Source organism: Neolamprologus brichardi, chromosome 8, assembly GCF_056152115.1.
Source record: "Neolamprologus brichardi isolate AB-2024 chromosome 8, ASM5615211v1, whole genome shotgun sequence".
NCBI lineage: Eukaryota > Metazoa > Chordata > Actinopteri > Cichliformes > Cichlidae > Neolamprologus > Neolamprologus brichardi.
In genome coordinates, this window is record NC_142111.1 from 19,216,437 (window position 1) to 19,239,716 (window position 23,280).

General features: G+C 38.4%; 2 protein-coding genes across 2 annotated transcripts in view; both read left to right on the plus strand.

Moving 5' to 3' along the window:
• Nucleotides 1–2,038: 2,038 nt before the first annotated feature.
• The window catches only part of LOC102798336 (5-hydroxytryptamine receptor 3A-like), a 170,965-nt gene continuing 149,723 nt past the window's right edge, over nucleotides 2,039–23,280 (plus strand). Inside the window, exon 1 of the mRNA XM_087845116.1 lies at nucleotides 2,039–2,118. The gene's annotated coding sequence lies outside the window, so the exon portion shown is untranslated. The remainder of the gene's footprint in view (nucleotides 2,119–23,280) is intronic.
• On the plus strand, nucleotides 3,534–19,879 carry LOC118454177 (alpha-N-acetylgalactosaminide alpha-2,6-sialyltransferase 1-like). Its single transcript, XM_087845119.1, has 9 exons — nucleotides 3,534–3,691; nucleotides 3,852–4,128; nucleotides 4,352–4,514; nucleotides 6,394–6,556; nucleotides 15,712–15,850; nucleotides 15,940–16,043; nucleotides 16,728–16,811; nucleotides 19,198–19,297; nucleotides 19,784–19,879. The coding sequence occupies exons 1-9, from the start codon at nucleotides 3,594–3,596 to the stop codon at nucleotides 19,814–19,816; spliced, it is 1,161 nt and encodes a 386-aa protein (XP_087701245.1). The 5' UTR covers nucleotides 3,534–3,593; the 3' UTR covers nucleotides 19,817–19,879.

Here is a 23,280-nt window from a genome sequence, read left to right on the forward strand (position 1 = left end):
TGCAGTAGTGAATAAAACAATATAAATGCACAGGGTAAGACTTTTAATGTGAAAGCTGTAAGTTTATTCACATTAGATTAACCGTCAACAGTAAGCGCAATGCATGATGGGATTCCGTGGGGTTTTCCGGGTTGTTAAAAAGTTAAAATCTAACGCAGAGCTCTTATTTATTCGCGTAAGATTTTGCCCTATAATCGCTTTTACCTCGCAAAGCATGGTGAAGTATTGTGCTAATGTTTTTGAACACTTTTAAATGTTTAACCGTATCATTTATTTTCGGAAGTCACGCCCCGTGTAAACGTAACCGTCGTGACGTCACGCATTTGTTCACACATTTCAAAGCTTTAGCTTTAGCCGTGTTGCCGCCATGTTGACTTTCGGAGCCAGAACTGATGGGTTTAAGGGTGGAGCGTAAAGTTATCAGGTAACACACATACGTGTCTGCTAATGTGCGGGAAGTCACAGATTCATTAAAGACCAGAATTTCACTCACCAAAAACTCAAGCACAAACTTCTCGGATGCTCTGTGCCACACACACAAAAAACGTAGTTAAAACTTCTCTCACAGCCTATACAGTGAAAAGGTCCACTTTAATAAGGCCATTTATCAGGACACCTGTCAGTCAATCCTGACACGCCCCTAATCAGTCACCGCCCCACTCGGAGCAGTGATATAGGGGGAAATCTGTAAAGCTGAACTCACAATTATGGAGACCACATCCCATTTTTGGGGACTGATTTTTCTATTGATTTTTTTTAAAATAAATAAATAAACAATGTGAAACATCAAATCTCAATGGGGGGGGGGGGGTCATCCTTGATATGCATACGTACTGGGCAGTGGGTTAGGAACAACAGGATGCCACATCTTGTATGAAAATAATCAACCAGAAGGTTGAATTCAAAGACACACCAAAAATCGAGAATTGAACTACATGTAAATTTAAAAGTGTAGGTTTTAAATTATGTTGCTGACTTTATGCAAAACAATGGCCTCTTGTGGTAAAAAGCTGCTGTAATGGAATTATAAAATCTGTTCTGTTCCTTAGATTAACTATAAATACTCTCTGGCAACTTTTCTTATTTACACCTGTTGCTTGTTCACACAAAAATCCAACCAACCAATCACATGGTAGCAACTCAGTGCATTTAGGCATGTGGATATATTCAAGATGAGCTGCTGAAGTTCAAACTGAGCATCAGAATGGGGGAAAAAGTGTTGTAGGTGTCTTTAAACTTTTAACTTGATTGTTGGTGTCAGATGGGCTCGTTGCAGTGTCTCAGAAACTGCTGATCTACTGGGAGTGTCCACGGTTTATAGAGAAAGCCGTGAAAAGGAATTAAAATAAATAAATAAATAAAACAAGTGGCTTGATGATTCCAGAAATCAGAGGAGAATGTGCCAGGTGACAGAAGGGTGGCAGTATATGGAGAAGAATCTTAAAGCAGATGTGCTACAGCAGCAGAGGCCCACAGGGGGTGCCACTGCTTTCTGGAACTGGAGAGTGCACAATGCTATCATTTCAACATGGACCAAAATCTCCAAGGAATGTTTCCATCACTGTGTTGAATCTTTACCATAAAGAATTAAAGTAGCACTGAAGGCCAGAGTACAACTCAACACTAGTAAAGTATACCCAACATAATATTTGTATGAAATAAGAAAATAAATAATGAAAAAAGTATTGAAGTACAGTGTCTGTGTGTAGAATTTGGTGACAAGATACAAAATCATCAATAGGAAAGAAGGTAAAAACATCACAACATGCATTTAAAAAATTATTTAGTTTTACTTGTGACTAAAACAGTGTGATTAAACAAGATACATTCAACAAAACATACCCCCCCCCCCCCCCCACCCCACACACACACACCTAATTATTATTATGTTAAAACAGTAACGCTATGTTATATTACTGCAGTACTGATACTGATGATTCAGCGAGTGCAGAAAGAGCGTCACACCTCATGTGACAAATATGGCCAATGTGATTGGCTGAGCCTTTCAGGGAGCTCTGTTTAGTTTCAGCAGCGGTAAACCTGCGCTGCCAGGAGGAGAGGAGGACGGCAGCAAAGAGGAAGAACCTGGATATAAGAAAGTATTTTTCAAAGAAACCTGTAAGTCACTTAAAGTCAAGTTCACTCATATAACGTGTCCGTCACAATAACGTTACAGGCTATGCTAGGACATACATGCCAACACTCCCGATTTTTCCGGGGGATCCCGAATTTCAGTGCCCTTCCCGAAAATCTCCCGGGGCGACCATTCTCCCGACTTTCCACCCGGACAATAAAACTGAAAACCATATCCCAGACTGGCCCAGCCAATTCCAGTTTCCAACAATGGCTACTATTACTGCAGCTACTTAGTTTTAATATTACTCTTATTACTCTTTCTGGGTCGCAACTTTTAACACATTTTCAGGCGAGAATGTAGCTGTGTAAACGTCAAATAACTTAAACATGTTATTGTTTGGCCTTTTTCAGTGCTTTAGTTGTGTTTTATTTGTTGGTGAGTAAATCGTTTTGGCTGAGATTAAAGTTATTAGATTAAATTAGATTAAATAAAACTTTATTAATCCCTCGGGAGGATTCCTCCGGGGTTCTCACACAGCTGAATAAACTGCTGTGTGAAAACAGCAGTTTATTCGACCATCTACGTCGAATAAACTGTAGCCACTTCTGTCAGTCTGCCCCAGGGCAGACTGACAGAAGTGGCTACAACAGAAGTGGCTACAACTATAGCTGTGGCTACAACCGTAGCGTGCCTCCACCAGTGTGTGAATGCGAGAGTGAATGAATAGTGGCATTGTAAAGCGCTTTGGGTGCCTTGAAAAGCGCTATATAAATCCAATGCATTATTATTATGTTCTCTTTCTCCCTCCAGGCTGTCTCTGCGTACTTCCTATTTTATTCTGAGGTCTGTCTCATGGTTGTTTTCAGTTTTACTCCCCCCTGTCTCGTTATACTTTCGTTATACGTTATACTTTTTTCAATATTTTTTAAGAACTTCGATAATTACACAACATGTTGCTTGATTAACAAACAAATATTTAAAAAAATACAGAAATGTACTCCTTTTATTGTCATTGTTTTGTAATTTTCACTCAATGTATCAAAGTCAGTGAAAAAAGAGGTAAACAGACCGGTGTTACATAATACACAACCTGAGTACTCAAAGCACTTTAAACAACTTTCTTTATTCATCCATTCATGGAAGCATTTTTATGCTTAAGTCTTTTCTATCTAACATTCACACATTCATGGAAAACAACTTTGCGTCAGTAGTTTACCAGGGTGCTTGGAATGCAGCATGGCGTGTCCAGGAAATTAAAATGTTGTTGTGCATCCCTTTGTTGTGTGATAAAGGCACAAACGTCTGATGACATTTTGTGTATGGGTGTATCTGCTTCTGAATGAATTTGTTTGCTTTGGATTTTGTATGAATGTTTCTATGGCAGTTGTGCTATAGCCCTGCCCTGCTGCATCAGTGCCAAGGTGTTAGGTGGATCTTCCACCTGTGAGCAGCTCTCAGGAGGGAGAGCAGATAGTTTTTGAGCTTAACTGAGCAGCAACAACTCCACAAACCAGAGATGGCAGAGTTAATTTTAAAGTTTTTTTCTTTGCTTTTTTTGTCATCATGTATCTTGATTATTTTGAATTTATTAGACAATAGAATAAAAAGTATCAGGTGGGTTGTGTTTTGTTATGTTGACTCATGAAAAACCTATGATTGATTTAATCTGTTTACTGGTAAATTATTTCTTTCTTTCTGTAAAGTTTTTCAGAGAAACACACACTACTTGTCTCACTAATTATTTTATGTTGCTTCTGTTTCCCTTTTGATTCAGCTGGTCAACCTTCATAGAAATAGATGACAGTGAATCGGAAGACTTTGTGCTTGAGAGGTACAGGGCATACTGGGAAATAAAATTAAAATCAGGACCACCACATCCTGACTTTAGCAGAAGATTTGAAGCAGAAATAGCAGATTCAGCAAAAAACAACACAACACAACACATTGTAGCTGAGACCCCCATGGCTCTCCTCTACAAAAAAGACTTGAAGAAGCTTCCTCAGTGGGATTTTGAAGATGTTTACAGTGAAGATACTCAACATAGACGACCAGTAAGCATGCTAAGACAAGATATAGTAAAAACAGTCAAATGTATTAACTTTATGGATGTGAGCCAGCATAGCTGGAGTCATACCAGCCATCTGCATGATGACTGACATTTCAGTTTCTGTCTTTTTGGCTTCTTGACGTATTGCTTTTGCTGTTTCCTGATTTGTTACAAGTCATTCATTTTAACTTGTTTCATGATTTAATATTTTTTTTTATGATTTTCAGACATGTGCTCAGTCTCTACGAAACTCTCAGGATGAGAAATTCAAGAAGGCTTTTCTTCCTAACATACGTTTGTTTCTGCACAAAGACAACATTAACATGAGCGAGTGGAATCAGCTTTCACATTTCAACAGTCCTTTTGGATTTATGAACTACAAATATGATGGTAGGTTTTTATGAAGCTGATATTGGGTCAGTATTGTGTGCCAGACTGAAGAATAACAGAGTAATATACATCTATTCTCTGACTGGATTTTTAAACACCTATGTAGTTTTATGAGATATGTTTAAACAGCCAATGAAAGAACAGCAAGTCAATGCATTTAGGAATGGATGAATAGAAAAGATGGCGTGCTGATATAAACCTAACTCTGGACTACTTAATAAAAAAAACACGAAGCAATTATTTTAAGTAAAATACAGTTAAAATATATAAATTCAAACATTTATTTATTCAAATAATTAATCATTAAGGAAAATGTGCTTGGTATAAACTGAACATATACCAATCAAACAAAAGCTTGCATTTAAAATCTACATGTAAACAGATTAGTATGCATTTTAGGCATTTTTTCTGGAGGCTCCATGCCCTCCTGGGTTTTAAAGGCACCTTAGAACACACAAGCATCAACACTACATATGAGGGGGCAGAGGGAGGTTTGGAGTCTTCACACACCCCCGTTCTCTGTGGCCTGCTGGAGCGGGGGGCTAGGAGGAGAAGTTGGCCGTCCGACTGGGGTCTGGAGTGTGGGGCCTCCCTGCTGCTGCGGAGTCGGGGCGGTCTGCTTCTCCCCACCCCAGGGAAAAGGGTAACACCACCTGGGTCTGGGTGCAGTTTCCCCCTCCAGGGGCAAGGGTACCTAGACCCGGGGCTTAGAGTACGCTTGGGGATTGTGATTGTGTGTACAGTGTCTCTCTATGTCTGTCTCCATGTTGGGTGAGTGTTGAGTAATTGCATATGAGAGCATGAGGGTGGGAATGGATGTTTGTATCTGTGTGTGCCTGTATGTCTGTGTCTATATGTCAGGTCGGGTATCAGACGCCACCTCTCTGGGGACATCCCAGGTCCTCCAAGGTATGGAAGCCTATCTTCCCCCACCACTTCCCCTACCAGTGGCAGACGCCCTCAGACATCGGTGCGTTGGTGGTTCTTTGTGTCTGGGGATGGGCGTCCAGGCACGCACTGGCTCACTCCTTGGTGGCTGCTTATCGGGGCCTGGAGCTCGCTCGGGCCACTTCTTGTGTTCTGGGGGCCTCTGGATGTCTGGAGTTTTGATCTCCTCCATACCTGCTTCATGCCCTGGTGGACGGAGCTGTGGCTCCCCACACCCTCTAGCAGATCATTACATGAAGGAACCTTTTAAAAACAAGCGCGTCCATGCTCACAGGTGTACACACGGGTGCTCACACACACAAACGACACCCTTTTTGGCTCCTACCTCAAAGCACACTGTGCGCTGTCGATATTACGTGCTGCACAATAATGTTTAATATTTAGTATTTACTGTTATATTCCCATATATCATCATGATGCTGTTTATTATGTTGCTCTCGTTTTCTTCTACTTGTTTTCTTTTTTCATTCTCAACAGGTGAAATTAAAAAAGTATCTACTGTTATCTATTGTTAGCTAGTTTATTGTGATGGTGTTGTTTTTATTATGTTGCTCTTTGTTGTTTGTTTTCTCTTCTGTTTTTTTATCTCCATACAGTTGATCCAGGTGTTTTGTTTGTTTTTCTTTTTTTTCTTCCCCCCTTTCTCACCATCTCTTCTCCCCTCTATTTTTCTTTCTCTCCCTCTCTTTCTTTCATTCTTTCTCCCTGTCCTATACCCATGTCTGTCCCGTCTTAAAAAAAAAAAAAAAATACATACATAATTATAATATGGCAAGGCCATGATGATCCACTTGGTAAAGTAAATCCACTTGGCATCTTTCTTGGCCTTCAGACAACAATTCTGATGGCTAAAGATCCAAACGGGACAGGCAAAAAAACCCCAAAAAACTAACAAACCTCTTCTACTCATACAGCAACTTTTGTTTTGCAGATGTGATGGATTCAGTGAAGCTGATTCCAAAGCCAAAAGAGCCACTGCTTCTCCCAAAACCAGGTGGTGATGGCTGTGTGCGCTGTGCTGTGGTAGGTACTGGAGGAATCCTGAACGGCTCAAAGAAGGGGGTGGAGATCGATGGCCATGATTACGTTTTTCGGTAAGACAAAAAAAAAAAACCCATGCAAACTTCTTGGCTTTGTTTGACAGGCACTAGGCCCAGTGTAGAAAAGATAAAGCAGTGTAAAGCATACCCTTCTTTATCTTTCTCTGTGACTTTCATATAGGGCTGGGTATCGTCACTGATTTCTAGAATCTATTTGATTCTGATTCACAAGGTCCCGAATTGATTTAATCCACGATTTGATTCAATTCGATTCAATTCGATTCAAATTGGGGAAATTTTGCCTCAGACAGTCAGAAATATTATAATTCAGATCATGCATCAGTACATTTCCATATTTTTATATCTATAAAAAGAAAACGGACACTTGCGAGACTTTATCAAAGGTGTAAGCATCACAGCAGATGCTTCAACTGCTGTCATTCACAAAGAATGGAGTCTTCCATATTCATTCACTTCCGTACTGGCTTTACTCTTTCGATGTCCAACCTTTATATATAGTCTATGACTATATAAAAAAATATAAATACATTTTTTTTTATAAAATTCCACACAAACAACATTTTTGTTTATTTTCTAACTACAAAAAGTTGGAACAGGTAAAAAAAAAAGGAAAATGAAGTAGGGCTAACCCCCCACCTCCCCAAAAAACAAAACAAAACAAAACAAAAACACCTAGCTGAACATTTAGCTAACTAACAAGTCAGTGACATAATTGGGTATAAAAAGAGCATCTTGAAGAAGATGGACAGCAGTTCAACAACATACAAAACACTAAGTCTACAAATTATGGAAAAATGTTCCTCAACAAAAAAACATAAAAGGTTCCTAGACTTACATCATTGTTTCTATAGAAAAATAATTATTTAGTCATTATATGAATTCAATTCGATTCATTTTTTCATATACCAACAATCATCTGAAGGCACTTTTTACTGTAAGGTAAAGATGCTAAAATAATACAGAGAACAAGCCAAGGACCCCTCCTGAAGGGAAAATGTCCTATTTAACAGAATATCCATCTACTGTGACCAGTTAGGGGTGATGGTTTACAGTACAATGTTTACAATTTGCAGTATTTACTGTGAATAATATCATAAAAATTTAACCTCCTAAGACCCGAACTCTTTCATAGCATCCATTTTTAATTTCTCTTTGCTGTTTGGGCTGACTGGGACTAGATAAATGTAAAAACAAAGAATTAGCTGATTTGTATTTTTTTTCCTGATTTTTGTTTTTGACAAAAATGAGATCCACATATGAGGAAATTTGTTTTAAATTTCGATTCAATAGTGACAGTATAATGTCCTCGTAAGTGGATATCAGGCCCTTGTAGAGCAAAATGTAGTATTTTGGTCTAGACCAGCCAAAATATGATCTCCACATATGTGGACGCCAGATCCTAGGAGGCTAAAGTAACTAAGGCAGAGTGAAAAACTGGTCAGAAAAATTTAAAGTTGAAACTCTTTTTAAAAATCATAGTTATGCTGTCCTCACTAAAGTTTGTTGCAGGTAATTTCAGCTATACAGCTAGCTTAACAATCTTTATTCCCAGCACTTCATCCTCCAAGAAACAGGCCGCTTGTTGTGTTTGGCAGGATTTAATGATGAAAATAAATTCTCTCTCTCTCTCTCTCTTTTTTAAAACGGTACAAAGAAAAGGAATACAAAATACACAATGAAGACATGTTCCATTACACTGGGAGAATAACATTGCTCTAGTGAAAAACACACAACCACAGATGAAGCATCTGCTGAAAACATACAAGCATCTACCTGCCTCCATACAGTAGCGGTCCTAGCCTGTTTGGCGCCCTGGGCGAACACCCCCTCTGGCGCCCCCCCCCCCCCCCCCCCCCCCCTCTTCTCACACACGAAGAGAGAGACGAAGTATGCATTGTATGCAAACGTTGTATGCAAACGTTGTATGCAAACGTTGTATGCAAACGTTGTATGCAAATGTTGTATGCAAACGGCTACTAAACAGACATCATAATTCGTCATACAATGAGAACAGGACAAATCAACAATTGACACTGACTAATTAATATTATATTATTGTATATATTGTTTGGAGTTTAGTCTGTTACTGTTACTATTTTTACCATTTCTTCTTGGAGGAACTGTAACCCAAATAATTTCCTTAGGGATTAAGAAAGTATCCTGATTCTTAATGTTTTAGGATACATGACCTGCCATTATCCAATGACACATCTGCTTACCTGTATCTTTTGCTCGTTTCTCCTTGTAGGAGTCATAATTAAATGTATTGAATTTTAATGATCACTCGGTTTTCATTTGTTTGGTTGCTATGGTGATGTGTAACGGGAGTCACGTGGGTGCTAGCGGCGACATTAAGAGGGCGTTGTCAGTCTGTCTTTCACTGGTTTGATTTTGACAGAGAGGAGGGCTGGGTAGCCGTAGTTTTTGTTGACCGCAGCACAACGAGTTTCCCCTTGTTGCATTAGAGCCTGTGATGTTTTAAGAGTTTGAATCGCGAGCCGATCACATTGCTCTGTAAACTTTTCAAGCACTTTAATAAACAAGCAAGCAATTCCACCTCTGGCATTATTGCATAAAGTTGACAGGCAAATAGGCAGGCTCAGTCCCCGGCCTCTAGCGACTGTGGAAGTCGCTACGCTCCTCCTCTTCTTTTCTCATTTTTTAAATGAGAAAAGAAGTTTAAAAACGGGTTGTGTGTGAGACTTTAGATCAACAAAATATAAAATATACATTTTAAATTGTTATTGATCCCTTTACCCCTGGTCCTAAAGTGTATATTTATTTTCTTACTCTTCTTATATATATTGTTTGTTTACTTGCACTGTTGTAACTGGAGCCTCGTCGTCTCGTCTCTCTATATACTGGACTGTATGTAGCGGAGATGACAATAAAGTTTACTTTGACTTTAGCAGCGAGCAGGCGCACCGAGGGCTCTCGCGCTCACTTTTCGAGTATAGAATTTTGAAAAAACATCGGTGCAAATGATAAGTCTGTATCATAATGTCTGGTGTTTTCGTGTTTGTTGGTTTGTTTGTAATTTGTTTTATTTTGCGAGTTGGTAATTTTTGCTGCTCCAGCCAGCCAGAGCATCCCCCGCCGCCCCGCCCTTTCCTCCCTGTGCCGCAAGCAGCAGGCGCACCTCGCAAACGGAGGGCGCCCTTACTCCCAGCAAATGGGCGATAGAAAACCAATGCCATTCCCAATATGCGCTGGCATGATGTCGGGGCAGCATGAGAACGAGCCGCGATGCCGCCCCCACCACGATGCCGCCCCGGGCAACCGCCCGTGTCGCCCGTATCTAAAACCGCTACTGCCTCCATATGTTTTAACTCAAAACAGTGTCAAAACTTACTAATACACATTAAATGTATAGGAACTTACGGATGAAGCCGATATTGTGGACTTTAACACCAGGATTGCAGAGATTGCCATCAGATTACAAATGCTGTCACTGCAGCAGCTAAAGAGCACACTACTTCCTGTAGACCACTTCCTCTACAAAAAAGACATTCTGCTTAGTTACCACTAGGTGGTAGTAACACTTCTTAAACAACTATAATATGTCCGTTCCATGACAATAGTCTTTCTCTCTCTTCTCTCTGTGAGAACACAATGTGATTTATGGTTCGTTATCAGTGCTTAAGGAATTCCTTACATGTTTCAGCAAGACATACTATTACATCTATTTCAACAACAGTTCTCCACCTGCTGAACTGGCCTGCCCTCAGTCCACACCCTACAATTACTGAAATAACTTTGTGAGATGTAAAACGATGAATAAAACAATAGAAAGTGAGCACAAACATACGCCTTCAGCTGGCACTTTGCAGAAATTAACAACGATTAGAAATGAAATAAATACGCTGAGTACACAAATGATAAAGAGAAAATTGTTATATTTGAAACAGAAATATTATGAAGGGGGATCGCAATCAATGAAATTCTTAGTGTGGAAACTTAAGAAGAAGATAGCGGAGAATACTGTAACTAAAATTAAACACCCAGAGACGGGAAATATAATGACTCATCCTAGTAAGATACAGGGGGCCTACCCCTTTATGCCTACCAAGCCTTAATGAGGAACAAAATAAAATGATGATAGCGGAGGTGACGGAAGCTGAACTTATGAATGCCATCAATAGGTTGAAATCAAATAAGTCACCAGGCTCCGATGGTTACACCGCAGAGTGGTATCGGGAATTTAAACAGGACTTGGTCCCTACATTACTCACTACTTTTAACTGGGTGTTAAAAACAGCGCAAATCCCGCCGAGTTGGAAGGAGGCTATCATCTCGGCTATCCCGAAAGAAGGGAAAGACAAAATGGAGTGTGGCTCATATAGACCCATTTCTGTTCTTAACATAGATTACAGACTGTTTACTTTGATAATGGCCAGGAGAATGGAAGAATTTTTACCCGACCTGATCAGTAATGACCAAACGGGGCTCATAAGACGACAACAGACCCAGGATAATATACGTAGAACTCTTCATGTAATACATCAGATACAGACATCTAAGAGTACAGCCATGCTTATGAGTATTGATGGAGAAAAAGCCTTCGACTCCGTAAATTGGGACTTTCTATACAAAGTCTTGGATAAATTCGGCTTACATAAGGGAATTGTTGATACGGTGAGGGCATTATATACTAATCCCACCGCAAGAATTAAAGTCAATGGCTCTCTCTCGAATAGCTTTGTTCTGCAGAGAGGAAATAAAAAGGCTGTGCTTGGTCCCCGCTTCTGTTTGCTTTGTATTTAGAACCCTTGGCACAATCAATTAGACAAAATAAAGATATTAAGGGGATTACCATTGCGGGACAGGAACACAAGCTTGCTTGCTATGCGTATGACATATTGATATATCTAGATCAGCCCACTAACTCCCTGCCTTCATTGATGAATCTATGCCAAACATTTGGGAAACTCTCTGGCTATAAAATTAATATGTCTAAAACTCAAATTCTCAGTTATAACTATAGCCCTCCGGCTCATTTGGTTGATCGATATCCAATGAGATGGCAAGCAAAATCATTGAAATATTTAGGAGTTGTCATTCCTAAGGATTTAACTAAACTATTAGAGGAGAACTTTGGTTCCCTACAAAGGAGAATAGTCAGTGATAGACGATGGAACCCCTTTCTCTCTCTACACTCACGAATTGAATCCATCAAAATGAATATTCTGCCAAGATTATTATATTTATTCTAAACACTACCAATACCTATTGATTCAAGCCGTTTCAATGAATGGGATAAAATAATATCGCGGTTTATATAGGGGGGGGGAGCGGCCGAGGGTTTGTTTTAAAACTCTACAACTACATAAGAAGGCAGGCGGATGGGGGTTGCCGCCACTAAAAAAATTTTTTCAGGCTGCTCAGCTGAAGACTGTGGTCAATTGGTGTGATACAAGCTACCAAGCACAATGGAAGACTATTGAGGAGAGCATGTTTTCCTCTCCAATACAAGCTGTCTTGATGGATTCGAATATTCGAGAATGTATTGACAAGGTTTGCAACCCCTGGGTGTCATGTACACATACTATATGGAGAAAAGTTGTGAAAGAATTTAAATTGGAACGGGATTTGGCTTTATTTAAATGGTATGCATATGACTCTGACTTTGTCCCGAATAAATTGGACTCACGTTTTAAAAGTTGGTCTGCTAAAGGGTTATCTACATTTGATAGTTTGATTAAGGATGGGAACTTCATTAGTTTTGACACACTGAAACAGAAATACAATCTAGAAAAACAGGATTTTTATCGATACCTGCAAATAAGACATTATATAAAGACAACAATCGGTGTTATGTCAAACACTAATGTGGAACTGGTAACTCTGTTTAGACAGGCGTACAGTGGGGATGTCGATAGAAGACTCATTTCCTTTTTGTATAATTTTCTTATCAAAAAGCCCCACTCAACTGACTATGTGAAGATGTTATGGGAAAAGGAGGGAGGGGTGTGTATTTCAAGGGATGAATGGACTCAGATGTGGGAACGGCAATGGAGGAGTACTTCCTCCAGCAGCTGGGGGGAATTTGGATGGAAGTCTTTGATAAGGTTCTTTATTACTCCGTGTCAAAAGGCTCATTATGATGGGAATCCTCCTGTGTGTTGGAGAAACTGTGGACACCAACGAGCACATCACACCCATATTATGTGGGATTGTTCTTTTGTCTACGGACCTACTGGAAAGACATTCATGGTACATTACAAGGCATTTTTGACTGTACATTCCCTTTGGACATGAAGACAATCTTTTTTGGTTGTATACCGCAGAACTGGTCTACATGTCTGTTAAGAGCTTTACTTGCCGCAAGTAAGAAAGGTATAACTAAGAAATGGTCCTTGCAAGATATACCGACCTTGTCATTATGGTGGGAAATTACGCTAGAGATTTATAAGATGGAGGAGGTAACAGCTTATGTCAATGATAGAGTATGTTGGTTCCATTCGTGTTGGGATAAGTGGGTCCTATATGCCAATACCCATAAGTAGTGATGTGCGATACCACTGATTTCCTTTCCGATCCGATACCAAGTAATATTCAGGGTGGTATCGACGATACTGATCCGATACCGATACTTTGTACAAAAACTTATTTTATTTATTGTATCTCAAATTATAGCGTCACAATGATTACGGGACATCAGATTACTTGTTCTTATCACTTAATAAAGCAGAGTTCATCATATAGAAATAAAAAAAACTGAAGTTGTGCGCTATTTGAACACCTTGCCTGCCTGCAGCACTAAAGGACTCCGTGAGAGACATCTGTCTCGCCTTAGCAGCACCTGTCCCTGTCCTCGTCATATTCTGTGATATGATTTACAATGAGGTGTTTGACAAGGTTAGTGATGTTGCCACAACCATACACGCCAACCCTCCTGATTTTTCCAGGAGAATCCCGAATTTCAGTGCCCCTCCCGAAAATCTCCCGGAGCCACCATTCTCCCGAATTTCTCCCGATTTTCCACCCGCACAACAAAATTGAAAAACCATATCGCAGAATTCATAGCGCGGCCCAGCCAATTCCAGTTTCCAACAATGGCAGCAGCGACTTAGTTTTAATATTACTCTTATTTCTCTTTCTGGGTCGCAAAAAAACTTTAAACATATTTTCAAGTGAGAATGTAGCTGTGTAAACTTCAAATATCTGAGCCGATCGACACATCGTCTTCAAACCCCGGCGCTCTTTCACTACTCGGGTTAAACATGATATATAAGTCAACTTAAAAATGCTATTGTTTGGCTTTTTCAGTGTTTTATTTGTTCGTAAATCGGTTTGGCTGAGATTAAAGTTATTAGATTAGATTAAATTAAATTTAACTTTATTAATCCCTTGGGAGGGTTCCTCCAGGGTTTTCCCACAGCTGAATAAACGTTAAACAGAAAACGAATTAAACAAAGTGTGAGACAGTTGAGAGTTTACGTCAGCGCCCGGTTATATTTTAGATAGCAAGGAGCAGACGGCAGTTTCACTCCACCGAGGGAGCTCGTGACGTACTACCCGGCTTTCTTTAGACCGCGAAGGTCGGGTCCTCAGGTAGCCTCTGAATTTGGACACCCCCGCTGTTTCCGGTGATATTTAATGTATTTTATCTGATAAATAAACATTGTAAAATTTATTTATCAACCCCCCAACAGTCTTTTTGAATGTCTCCCTAATTCTGAGGTCTCAAGGTTGGCAAGTATGGCCACAACACCTCACTTTTTTGTCACATGTATCGCAAACCACGTCTCAGCTGTTTGTGGAGGTCAAATACGTCCGCACAATTATGCCCAGCCATTCTTGTGAGTGCGCACGCCAAGGGGCTGCGAGACATTTATACAGCCATATTTTGCACATGACTATGAAAGGCGGAAGAGGAAGTAGTTCCTTTGAATGTAGACAATCTGTCATGAACTGGCTGTGTGGAGGCAGATGAGGACCCAAACGCAAAATGCACGGAGACAGAAACTGAACTCAAAACCACTGCTTTATCGCAGGCCTTACAACGAAACAGAACTAAACTGGGAATACTAACAGAAGACACACAGGTTCGGGGAGGAGACATTGACGACGCGACACTGAACTGAGGGAGACATGCACATAAATACACAAAGGGTTAACGAGGGAAGTGGGAGCACACGGGGAACACAGCTGACACAGATAATTGTAACGAGACAGGGCAGGAGTGAACACAACATGACACATACTGACGAGAGACTGTCAAAGTAAAACAGGAAGTACACAGAGGTTCAAACAGGAGGAGACACAGACATAACGGGCTGAGGAAAACATTGAATGAAACACAAGGAGGGGAAACGAGGGCTAATAAGGAACATCTTTAACAGAACCTAGGAACCACGGCATAAATAAGGAACAAAATACAAAAATACAAGAAAACTAAGAATGCTGGGCCAACATGGCCCAGGACCATGACACAATCCGAATGTTATAGTTTCTTTCCACTGTGTTCCTGTTAATGATAAACTACAAATTTACCCTAAATTACTAAAATATCGATATTTTAATGTGAGAATCAATTCTAGAACATAAATGACTGGTATCGGAGGAATCGATATTTCAAGATCGATCCGCACATCACTACCCATAAGCCGAATCTTCTTCTCAAAGCTTGAAACCACCAACCTAGCTAACTGGTCACTCCCGACTGTTTTTTTTTTTCTTTCGTTTTGTTTTGTTTTTCCCTTGTAAACTGTGTTAATTAATGCCTGTAATCACCTTCGTGAAGTAATAGTTTAGAAATAAAGAATTAAAAAAAACGATGAATAGGATAGAGAGGACACAGAACACCACAGTTCCTTAATAGTTATGGAGGTTTATTAGAATACAGACGGATGATGCACAGTGGTAAATATGGACAACTCTTTTCCAGATGTGTTGGTGCCATCAAAGTGTAATATTCTTCTTAAAATTGTACATTTTTTCTGTGTTCAATTGTGTATAATATGTGGGTTTGTCAGATTTGCAAATAACTGCAATCTGATACATTTTACACAATGTTCCTGCATCTTTCGAATTAGAGTTGCTTTATGATGATACTTCACATGAAATTGCTCACTGTCCCACAAGCAGTTTATATATGGCAGATATTTGTAGTCAACACCTAGACATTGGTATTACACTTTTAGCTAGCAACAACTGATAAAATGTATTCTTGTCTTGTCTGGCAGGATGAATGGTGCCATCACTAAGGGTTATGAGGAAGATGTAGGAAACAAAACATCGGTTTATGTTCACACAGCCCAGTCCATCACGACATCACTTTACTTGCTCAAGAAGTACGGGTACAAATCTGCCCCTCATGACGAGGTACTTAAACTTCAAAGACAACAGTGTTGTATCGTACTTATTTTCCCTGCACAGAATAAACATATGTGCTCTCCTTTTCCTTTTGACAGGGTATAAAATATGTGTTGATTCCAGAGTGGATGAGGGATTTCCAGTGGCTAAAGGCTCTTCTGAGAGGAGAAAAGGTCTCTGCTGGCCCATACCGCAATAAACTGTGAGTATAAAATGCAAAAAAAAAATAATAATAATCAAGAAGTGTATTCACCACTTTCAAAAAGTTGCAATTATCCCATTAAGGAATTAAGACTCCAACTGTATTTGTTTACATTTTGTTTTGTTTGTTTTTTTGTTTCTTTCACAATAGTCCTGCCTTGCGTTTTTGGAAGCAGAATCATGATGTGAATGTTTTGTACACATAAGTTTGTTTATTTTCCAGCAAATAAATAAACACTATAACCTTCTATTTTACCCTCTATATAACACATAATGATGCCACTGAGGAGAAAGTTATTAAGATTATTTGTACTATCATACATTATCCTTTACAGTATTTATACAACAATTGGACAAAATAAAATATTAATCAATACAAATATATATATTTAATGTATTAATTTATTCAAAGTCTGTTGCCCTAGGTCAACACTGTAACATAATATAATATAGAAAAAAAAGAAATAAAAAAAACATGAATTTAACCAATTAAATTTAACCAGTTGCCATTTGTTTCACAAATGCAAATTTTGAGTGTACATGGAAGCCTTACCTGCATACATATAAAATGTTTGTGACATGTAATTTAAATGTATCTTTCTAATATGTCTTTTACAAATCAAAATATCTTCTGTGGCATATGTGACTAACAAGTGTGCCATATTTTGTCTTCTAACCTCACCAGACCAAGGACCTACTATTCAGGGCAATACAATGAAAGTCGTTTCTACGTTCTGCACAAGGACTTCCTCCGATATGTGCGGAACAGGTCAGCCTGCAATTAACACCCTGTACATAATATTTTTGTTAAAAGGACTATGAATAGTTAGAAGAAAGCTTTCATTGCTACTGGACGGACTCACGCGCAGACAGTTCTTTCTTTGAGAACAAAAGGAGATTATTTATTTACAACAGGGATCACCTCAATGCTATATATATATATATGTGCAGTGAGTTGGGAGGGGTGGGGGGGGGTGGGGCTCCAGGGAGAGAAGGGGGGGGGGGGTATCCACACACCGCCACAGCTCCTCCGCACACACGCACTCCTCTTCAGCCACACTTGCTTCGAAACTCCACACACGCTGCCACACCCGGGCAGGTCCCGTGATTTGGTCCAGAAGAGGGATATCTACACACAGAATTCAATGTTAGTTCCACAGCAAAATACACACAGGAGATTCTTTTGATAATGCAGAGAGCACGAACTCAGGAGGGTCAATGTTCCAGTGGTGAGCTGCTCTGTGCCACTGCCTTAAATAGCAGCTGGGGAAATCAGCCATATCAGCAGCAGGTGGAGACAATCACACAGGTGCGTGGGCCAAGAGCGAGAGCCCGTAACGAGCTCCACCCAGGCAGAAAGGAGGAGGAGAGACAGAAAACAAAAACAAAAAACAACAACAACAACTGGAGATGAATTAATTGATCTAATAGAGAGTGATCAGCCATGAAGGTATTATTCATGACTATTTTATTATCTGGGACTTAACTCCAGGCCACTATGGAATGTAAAACAAACAAACAAACAAAATCAACACACATCAAAAAAGCATCGTGATGAACTCAGGTGGAACAATGATGAAACGGTTCCAATCTGTACTTACAGTTTCTTTTTGTTGTTTACAGCTCTCCCCCAGGAATGCAACCTTATTAGCTAATTTAACCATACAGTTGTGATTCCTATTATAAATGAACAATAAGGATGAGAAACAAGCAAAACATCACTGGAATAACTGTTATAAGATTGTAACTCAGACATGAATGTCTGCATGAACAGTCCTTGAACAATTTAATTATACAGTACTTTTCCCATTTACTTTGAAAATGGGAAATATTTGCAGCAATTTATTGAAACATGTGCAAACATACATAGAAATACAATATATTAGCAGTGTTGGGGAGTAACAGAATACATGTACCGCCGTTACGTATTTAAAATACAAAATATGAGTAACTGTATTCCGTTACAGTTACCGTTTAAAAAGGTGGTATTTAGAATACAGTTACTTTGTTGAAATAAATGGATTACACGGCGGTACTTTCCTGTTTCATATTGTGGTGGGTCAGGACCATTGACTGACTGTTTGGGTGTTGTTTGACAGCTACGTTCTGTTGTTCCAGGTGGCAGCGTTACGGTTGCCATGGTTACAGGGCTACGCTCTCTCTCTCTGTGACTGTGTGTTTCCTGGGTGAGAGAGCGCCTTTTTGTTGTTGTTGTGCTAAGCTAACAGGCAGAATGCTACAGGCATAGCTCTAAAGAATGTAGCCTCATGGGCAGTGTAGTCCGTGTTGCAGGGAGAATGGACTGCCATACCCGTTATGTGTCTGTGAGCAAGAGGAGGGAGAAAAAGGAGAGTGGAAAAGTATGAGCTGTCATTGAGCAATAACGGGAGCTGGAAGCATGTAAATATAATAATAACCAATAATAATAATAATCATCAATGCAGCCAAGAAGAGTGCCTGACGAGTCCAGTTGTAAGTAAGCTATTAAGACTCGACTGTACACTGTGTTCGTGTTTTCCTCCGAAAACAATAAGTTCCGTTGGAGCAGCCTTTCAACGCCTCTCTGTCTCTCGCAAGAAAAGTTGACCCATACAACAAAGTAAAGCTATTTTTCGGCTACGAGCCGACACGGACCCCGCCGTATTAGTCAGAGGTCCCTTTACTACGGTTCAGAGCCGCGGACCTTCAGTAATAGTAATAAATCACACAGCAATAGTACATTCACGTAGTTGTAAAAAGCATGATAATATATTAAGTAATCCAAAGTATTCAGAATACGTTAGAATACATTTTGGGGCATGTATTCTGTAATCTGTAATGGAATACATTTTAAAAGTAACCTTCCCAACACTGTATATTAGACAAAATATATTGGTACAATTCTAACCAATCAATGTTTGGTGTGACCACCTTTATTTTTCAACACAGTCTGAACTCTCTCAGGCAAACTTTCTTGTAATTCCTTTAAGTGGTCTTCAGGAGTAGGACTCCAGTCTTCTTGAAGTACATCAAGTAATTTACACTGAGTAATTTTCTATGCATGTGTTCTTTTACGGTGTGTTTGGGATTTGGAGGTTGCCTATTCTGCTGTCATAGAAATGTAGTTAATTTTTCCCCACGTGTATGCTTAATTGATGCTTCTTCTTCACTCACAGGTTCTTACTGTCACCTAATCTGAATAAAACATCCTGGCCTTTAGTCAGACCAACCAACGGGGCATTCACTGTCTTCTTGGCTCTGCACACCTGTGACATAGTGAGTTAAAACTACTTGAACTTTGTGTGCTTATTGTTGGTATTCACAGCTTTAGAAGCATTGACCTGGCAATTAACTCTACAATGAGCAAGGCAACTTTCAGGATTTTTCTCACACAGCCCAGATGAATCAGAAATAAGATGAAGAGTCAAAGACACCTTTCATGAAAAAGTATATTTTTACTCTGCAAGTTAAACAAATGGTCCGAACCATAGGGATTAATACAGTGCCACCCACCACATGATAATTCCCTTCATAAAACATAAGCGTTATAAGCGTTTTCACTGTTCTCTGTGTTTCAAATCCAAGAATAACTGGGATGAATGTGATGGATCCCAACCATCATAGCCTTTGCCTCTCTAACTTTGTCCTAAACCTGCCTTCCTCTTACTTTAATAAAAAGACACACACACACACACACACACACACACATATAATTATAATATATTTCTCCTACTATTTCTCCTCCCTTTCTGTCTTCCTCAGGTGGATACATATGGATTTATGACTGACGACTAACTACTGTGTTGAGAAAAACATGAGCGAAGTCATTTTCTACATCAACCATGACTACATTTTGGAGAAGAATACATGGAAAAACCTTCATAACAGGAAATTAATCAGGCTGTATCAAAGAACTGAGTCAAAAGCAAAGAACTAAAAGCAACACTGACATGATCAAGATTTCTATTACCAGATTTAAAAAACAACTATGTGTACTTTCCAAAGACTGAGACAATATGTGATGCTCAGTTTTACTCATTATGATAGCTGTTTTTTTTCTACAACTCCTTTTATGGTTTTATCACAAGCAAAAGACAATCGAGCAGTAATATCTCATTAATGACGCAAACTAAACCATCCAAAGCAAAGATGCTATGATTATTATCACTCATGTTATTTTAAAGTGCATCTCTGTGGGAAAATTTCCATAGATTAAAATCAAGCATCGACAATAGCTGGGATTGAGTCAAGTGCATTAATGGAGATGAACTCTTTGCCACTTTATTTTTACTATTGGTTTAATTTGGTCACATTGAAGGGTTTTTCAGCATAAATGGACTGTTTTAAGTTATGCCAACATTGTAGTTTAGAAATTAAGTAGGAAACTCTAAAATCTTGTAATCTCTTTTCTGCTTATGATTTTTCAGCTCATTGCAATAGTATCAGTTTAATCAAAGAACATTAACAGTTAATATTTTGTTCAGATAAAAAAGTGCTTCATATGTTTTCGATACAGTAAATGTATTGTTTATTAATCTGATATCTGCCATTGAGAGTTATTTTGTTTTAGTGTAAAATAAAATGAAAAAAAAATCTATTATTAACAGAATTATAAAATTAGTATATAAAGTTTTGGGTTTTGTTTTTACTGATGACTTATTTACATTGATGAATACAAATTTATTCATTATTTAAATAAAGGTATTACTTTAATTAGGCTGTCTATTTATTACTATAAATCAGGTTTTCATCATACAAATAACTCCTTTAGACAGCTACTAAACTGGATTTATGTGTAATATGATGGAATTTTCTAAATAAACAATGTTTCACAGCAACATCTGTTTTAAAGTTCCATCTAGTAAAAGCTAGCTTGACATGGCATTTTTGACACTGGTGATATATTCTCTGAGCACTTGAAAAGCCTTAAAACTGTAAATAGTAATACCACTCTATGATGTGTAGTAACAGTGAAGTGACTAAAAGCAGATGATAAATTTGGTAGTGGTATTTGCATTCCTGCAATTTTTATTAGTATAGATAAAGCATGTAAGAATGCAGGGTTTATAGCCCCTTTAATGACAATGACAATTTTATTTGCATAGTACATTTCATTACATGGAAACACAATGTGATTACCAATGTAAAGAAAATAGGCAAATTTACAATGGCAGGGAAAACAACAGAACAGAACAAAATAAAATAAAACCAAACAACAAAACCTATTAACTGTAGACCTGTGTGAATGGAAAGATTTAGTATCTGGTGTTGAATGTACGGACAGTAACTGATCTCAAGTCAGGTAGCTTGTTCTAAAAAAACACGACTAAAATAACTGACACACTCACATTTAGATCTAATTCTAGAAAAAGTTTTTTAAAAATGAAAAGCAAACAGATATTGTTTTCTTAATGTTCAATGTGAGATATTAAATTTGTTGATATACACTAGAAGCTGTGAAGCTCAGAGAAATTCCTGTGAGCCACCAGTTCCAGCATTAAAGAGATTTGGATATATATATGTATATATATATATATATATATATATATATATATATATATATATATATATACACACACACACACACACACACACACACACACACATTTGATTCAATCCGTTAAGGGTGCAGGTCCCTGGTTCACAAAGATTTAGCACATGACTAAACATGTGATATAAGAACTTAGTAATACTATGTTAGAACATTTGAAGAATAATTAGGACATGAAACATGCAGCAGATTTTGTCTGAGTTCATTCTAGCGCATTCATAAAGAATACATTTCAAGGCATGTTCCCATCTTTAAGAAATACATACTTTGATAAAGGCCTTGAAAAGCACTGGGGTTATGGGAATTACAGTCCTGTCCTTATCACAGACAATCTTAGATCCCACTGGAGTGTTTTCCTGAGTGATAATGCCATTGTTGGATCCATTGCAATTGATGTTCAGCTGTAATCTTGAAATAATAAATGAATAAATAAATAAATGTTTAAAGTTAGCTTTAGTGTTAAGGTGAACGATTTGTGATTTAAAATACAGTACACCTGTATTGTAATTGTCATTTCTGCTACGTATGTATAAAAAGCAAACAAATCCCACATAAATTCAGTGTTTTATTTAAAACACTGATTTGATTTTATTTAAAACACTGAAAGCAATACAGTTTCATATTAATTTCCAATGATGAATTTCAGCTACAGCAAATCAGGCTTACCAGAGAGGGAAAACAATTAAAATAAATGTTTTCATTTATGTAGTATTTGAATAGGCTTCAGTGGTTTGAATGGAAATGGTTATTTAACCGTACTGAAAGCCATTTAACTTCAGGCAGCTACAGATACAGCATACATGTAGGACAGACAACCTGTCTTTTGTCTTTAGATTGTATTTCATATTAATTTGTCTATTGTTGTATATTATGTTTACAGTTAGTGTTTTTTATGTTTAGTTTTTTCTTTGGCAATATTTGGCTTAACTCTTCGGCAATTAAAGACATTTTTATACAAAGTTCCCTATTCTGAGTGGTTCAAATGTAATTTGACAATTGAATGATAAACAGTTTCATGTCCTGCTGAACCGCTTCTTAATTCATAAAAAATTAAGCAGATGTAATATCTGAAGTTAATTTAAAGTCTCGATTTTGTATTTCGTAACTTTTTCTCTGATTTTAAATATAAGAAATGTCAATGCAAATGAAGGAAGCCATTATTAGGTTGCAAAAAAAGAGAGCAAAAAATTAACAGACTGATTCTTTCTTTAAAAGAAAGACTGCGGTGAATCAGCTCAGCAGCAAAAAGACCTGAAGGACCACAGAAGTGCAGGATAACAGAATTATTTACATGGTCAATGGGAAGAATTTTACAGCATCTTACCAATTAAGGAACACTCTCGAGTGTACAATGAATAAAGAGATGCTTTCATGAATGTAAATACTAGGGTTGGGAATTGATAAGAATGTAGCAATTCTGATTCTATTATCAATATCACTTATCACTTCGATTCCTTATTGATCTCCTTACTGATTCTCATTGGCTCCATTTTGGGAGTTACTGCCATCTCTAAGCAGCATATCAAACACATTACATTCATGGAAATTAATTACATGCTGTGGGTCAAATATTTGTGCATGTTGGGTCTGTGTTTCCACAGGCCCCGCAAGTTTAGAGACTTATTGCTCATGAAGAACGAAAACAAGACAGAACATCTTCAACCGGTCGTTAACTCGCTAACGAGGGAAGCTTTGGTCAGAACCAGGC

What these genes read in the sequence shown, in the direction of transcription:
- LOC118454177 (XM_087845119.1), top strand. Translation starts at nt 3,594, where the DNA reads ATGGCAGAGTTAATTTTAAAGTTTTTTTCTTTGCTTTTTTTGTCATCA. An exon ending in AATAGAATAAAAAGTATCAG is followed by an intron (nt 3,692 to 3,851) that starts GTGGGTTGTGTT and finishes CTTTTGATTCAG; the next exon opens with CTGGTCAACCTTCATAGAAA. An exon ending in GGCCCATACCGCAATAAACT is followed by an intron (nt 16,044 to 16,727) that starts GTGAGTATAAAA and finishes TAACCTCACCAG; the next exon opens with ACCAAGGACCTACTATTCAG.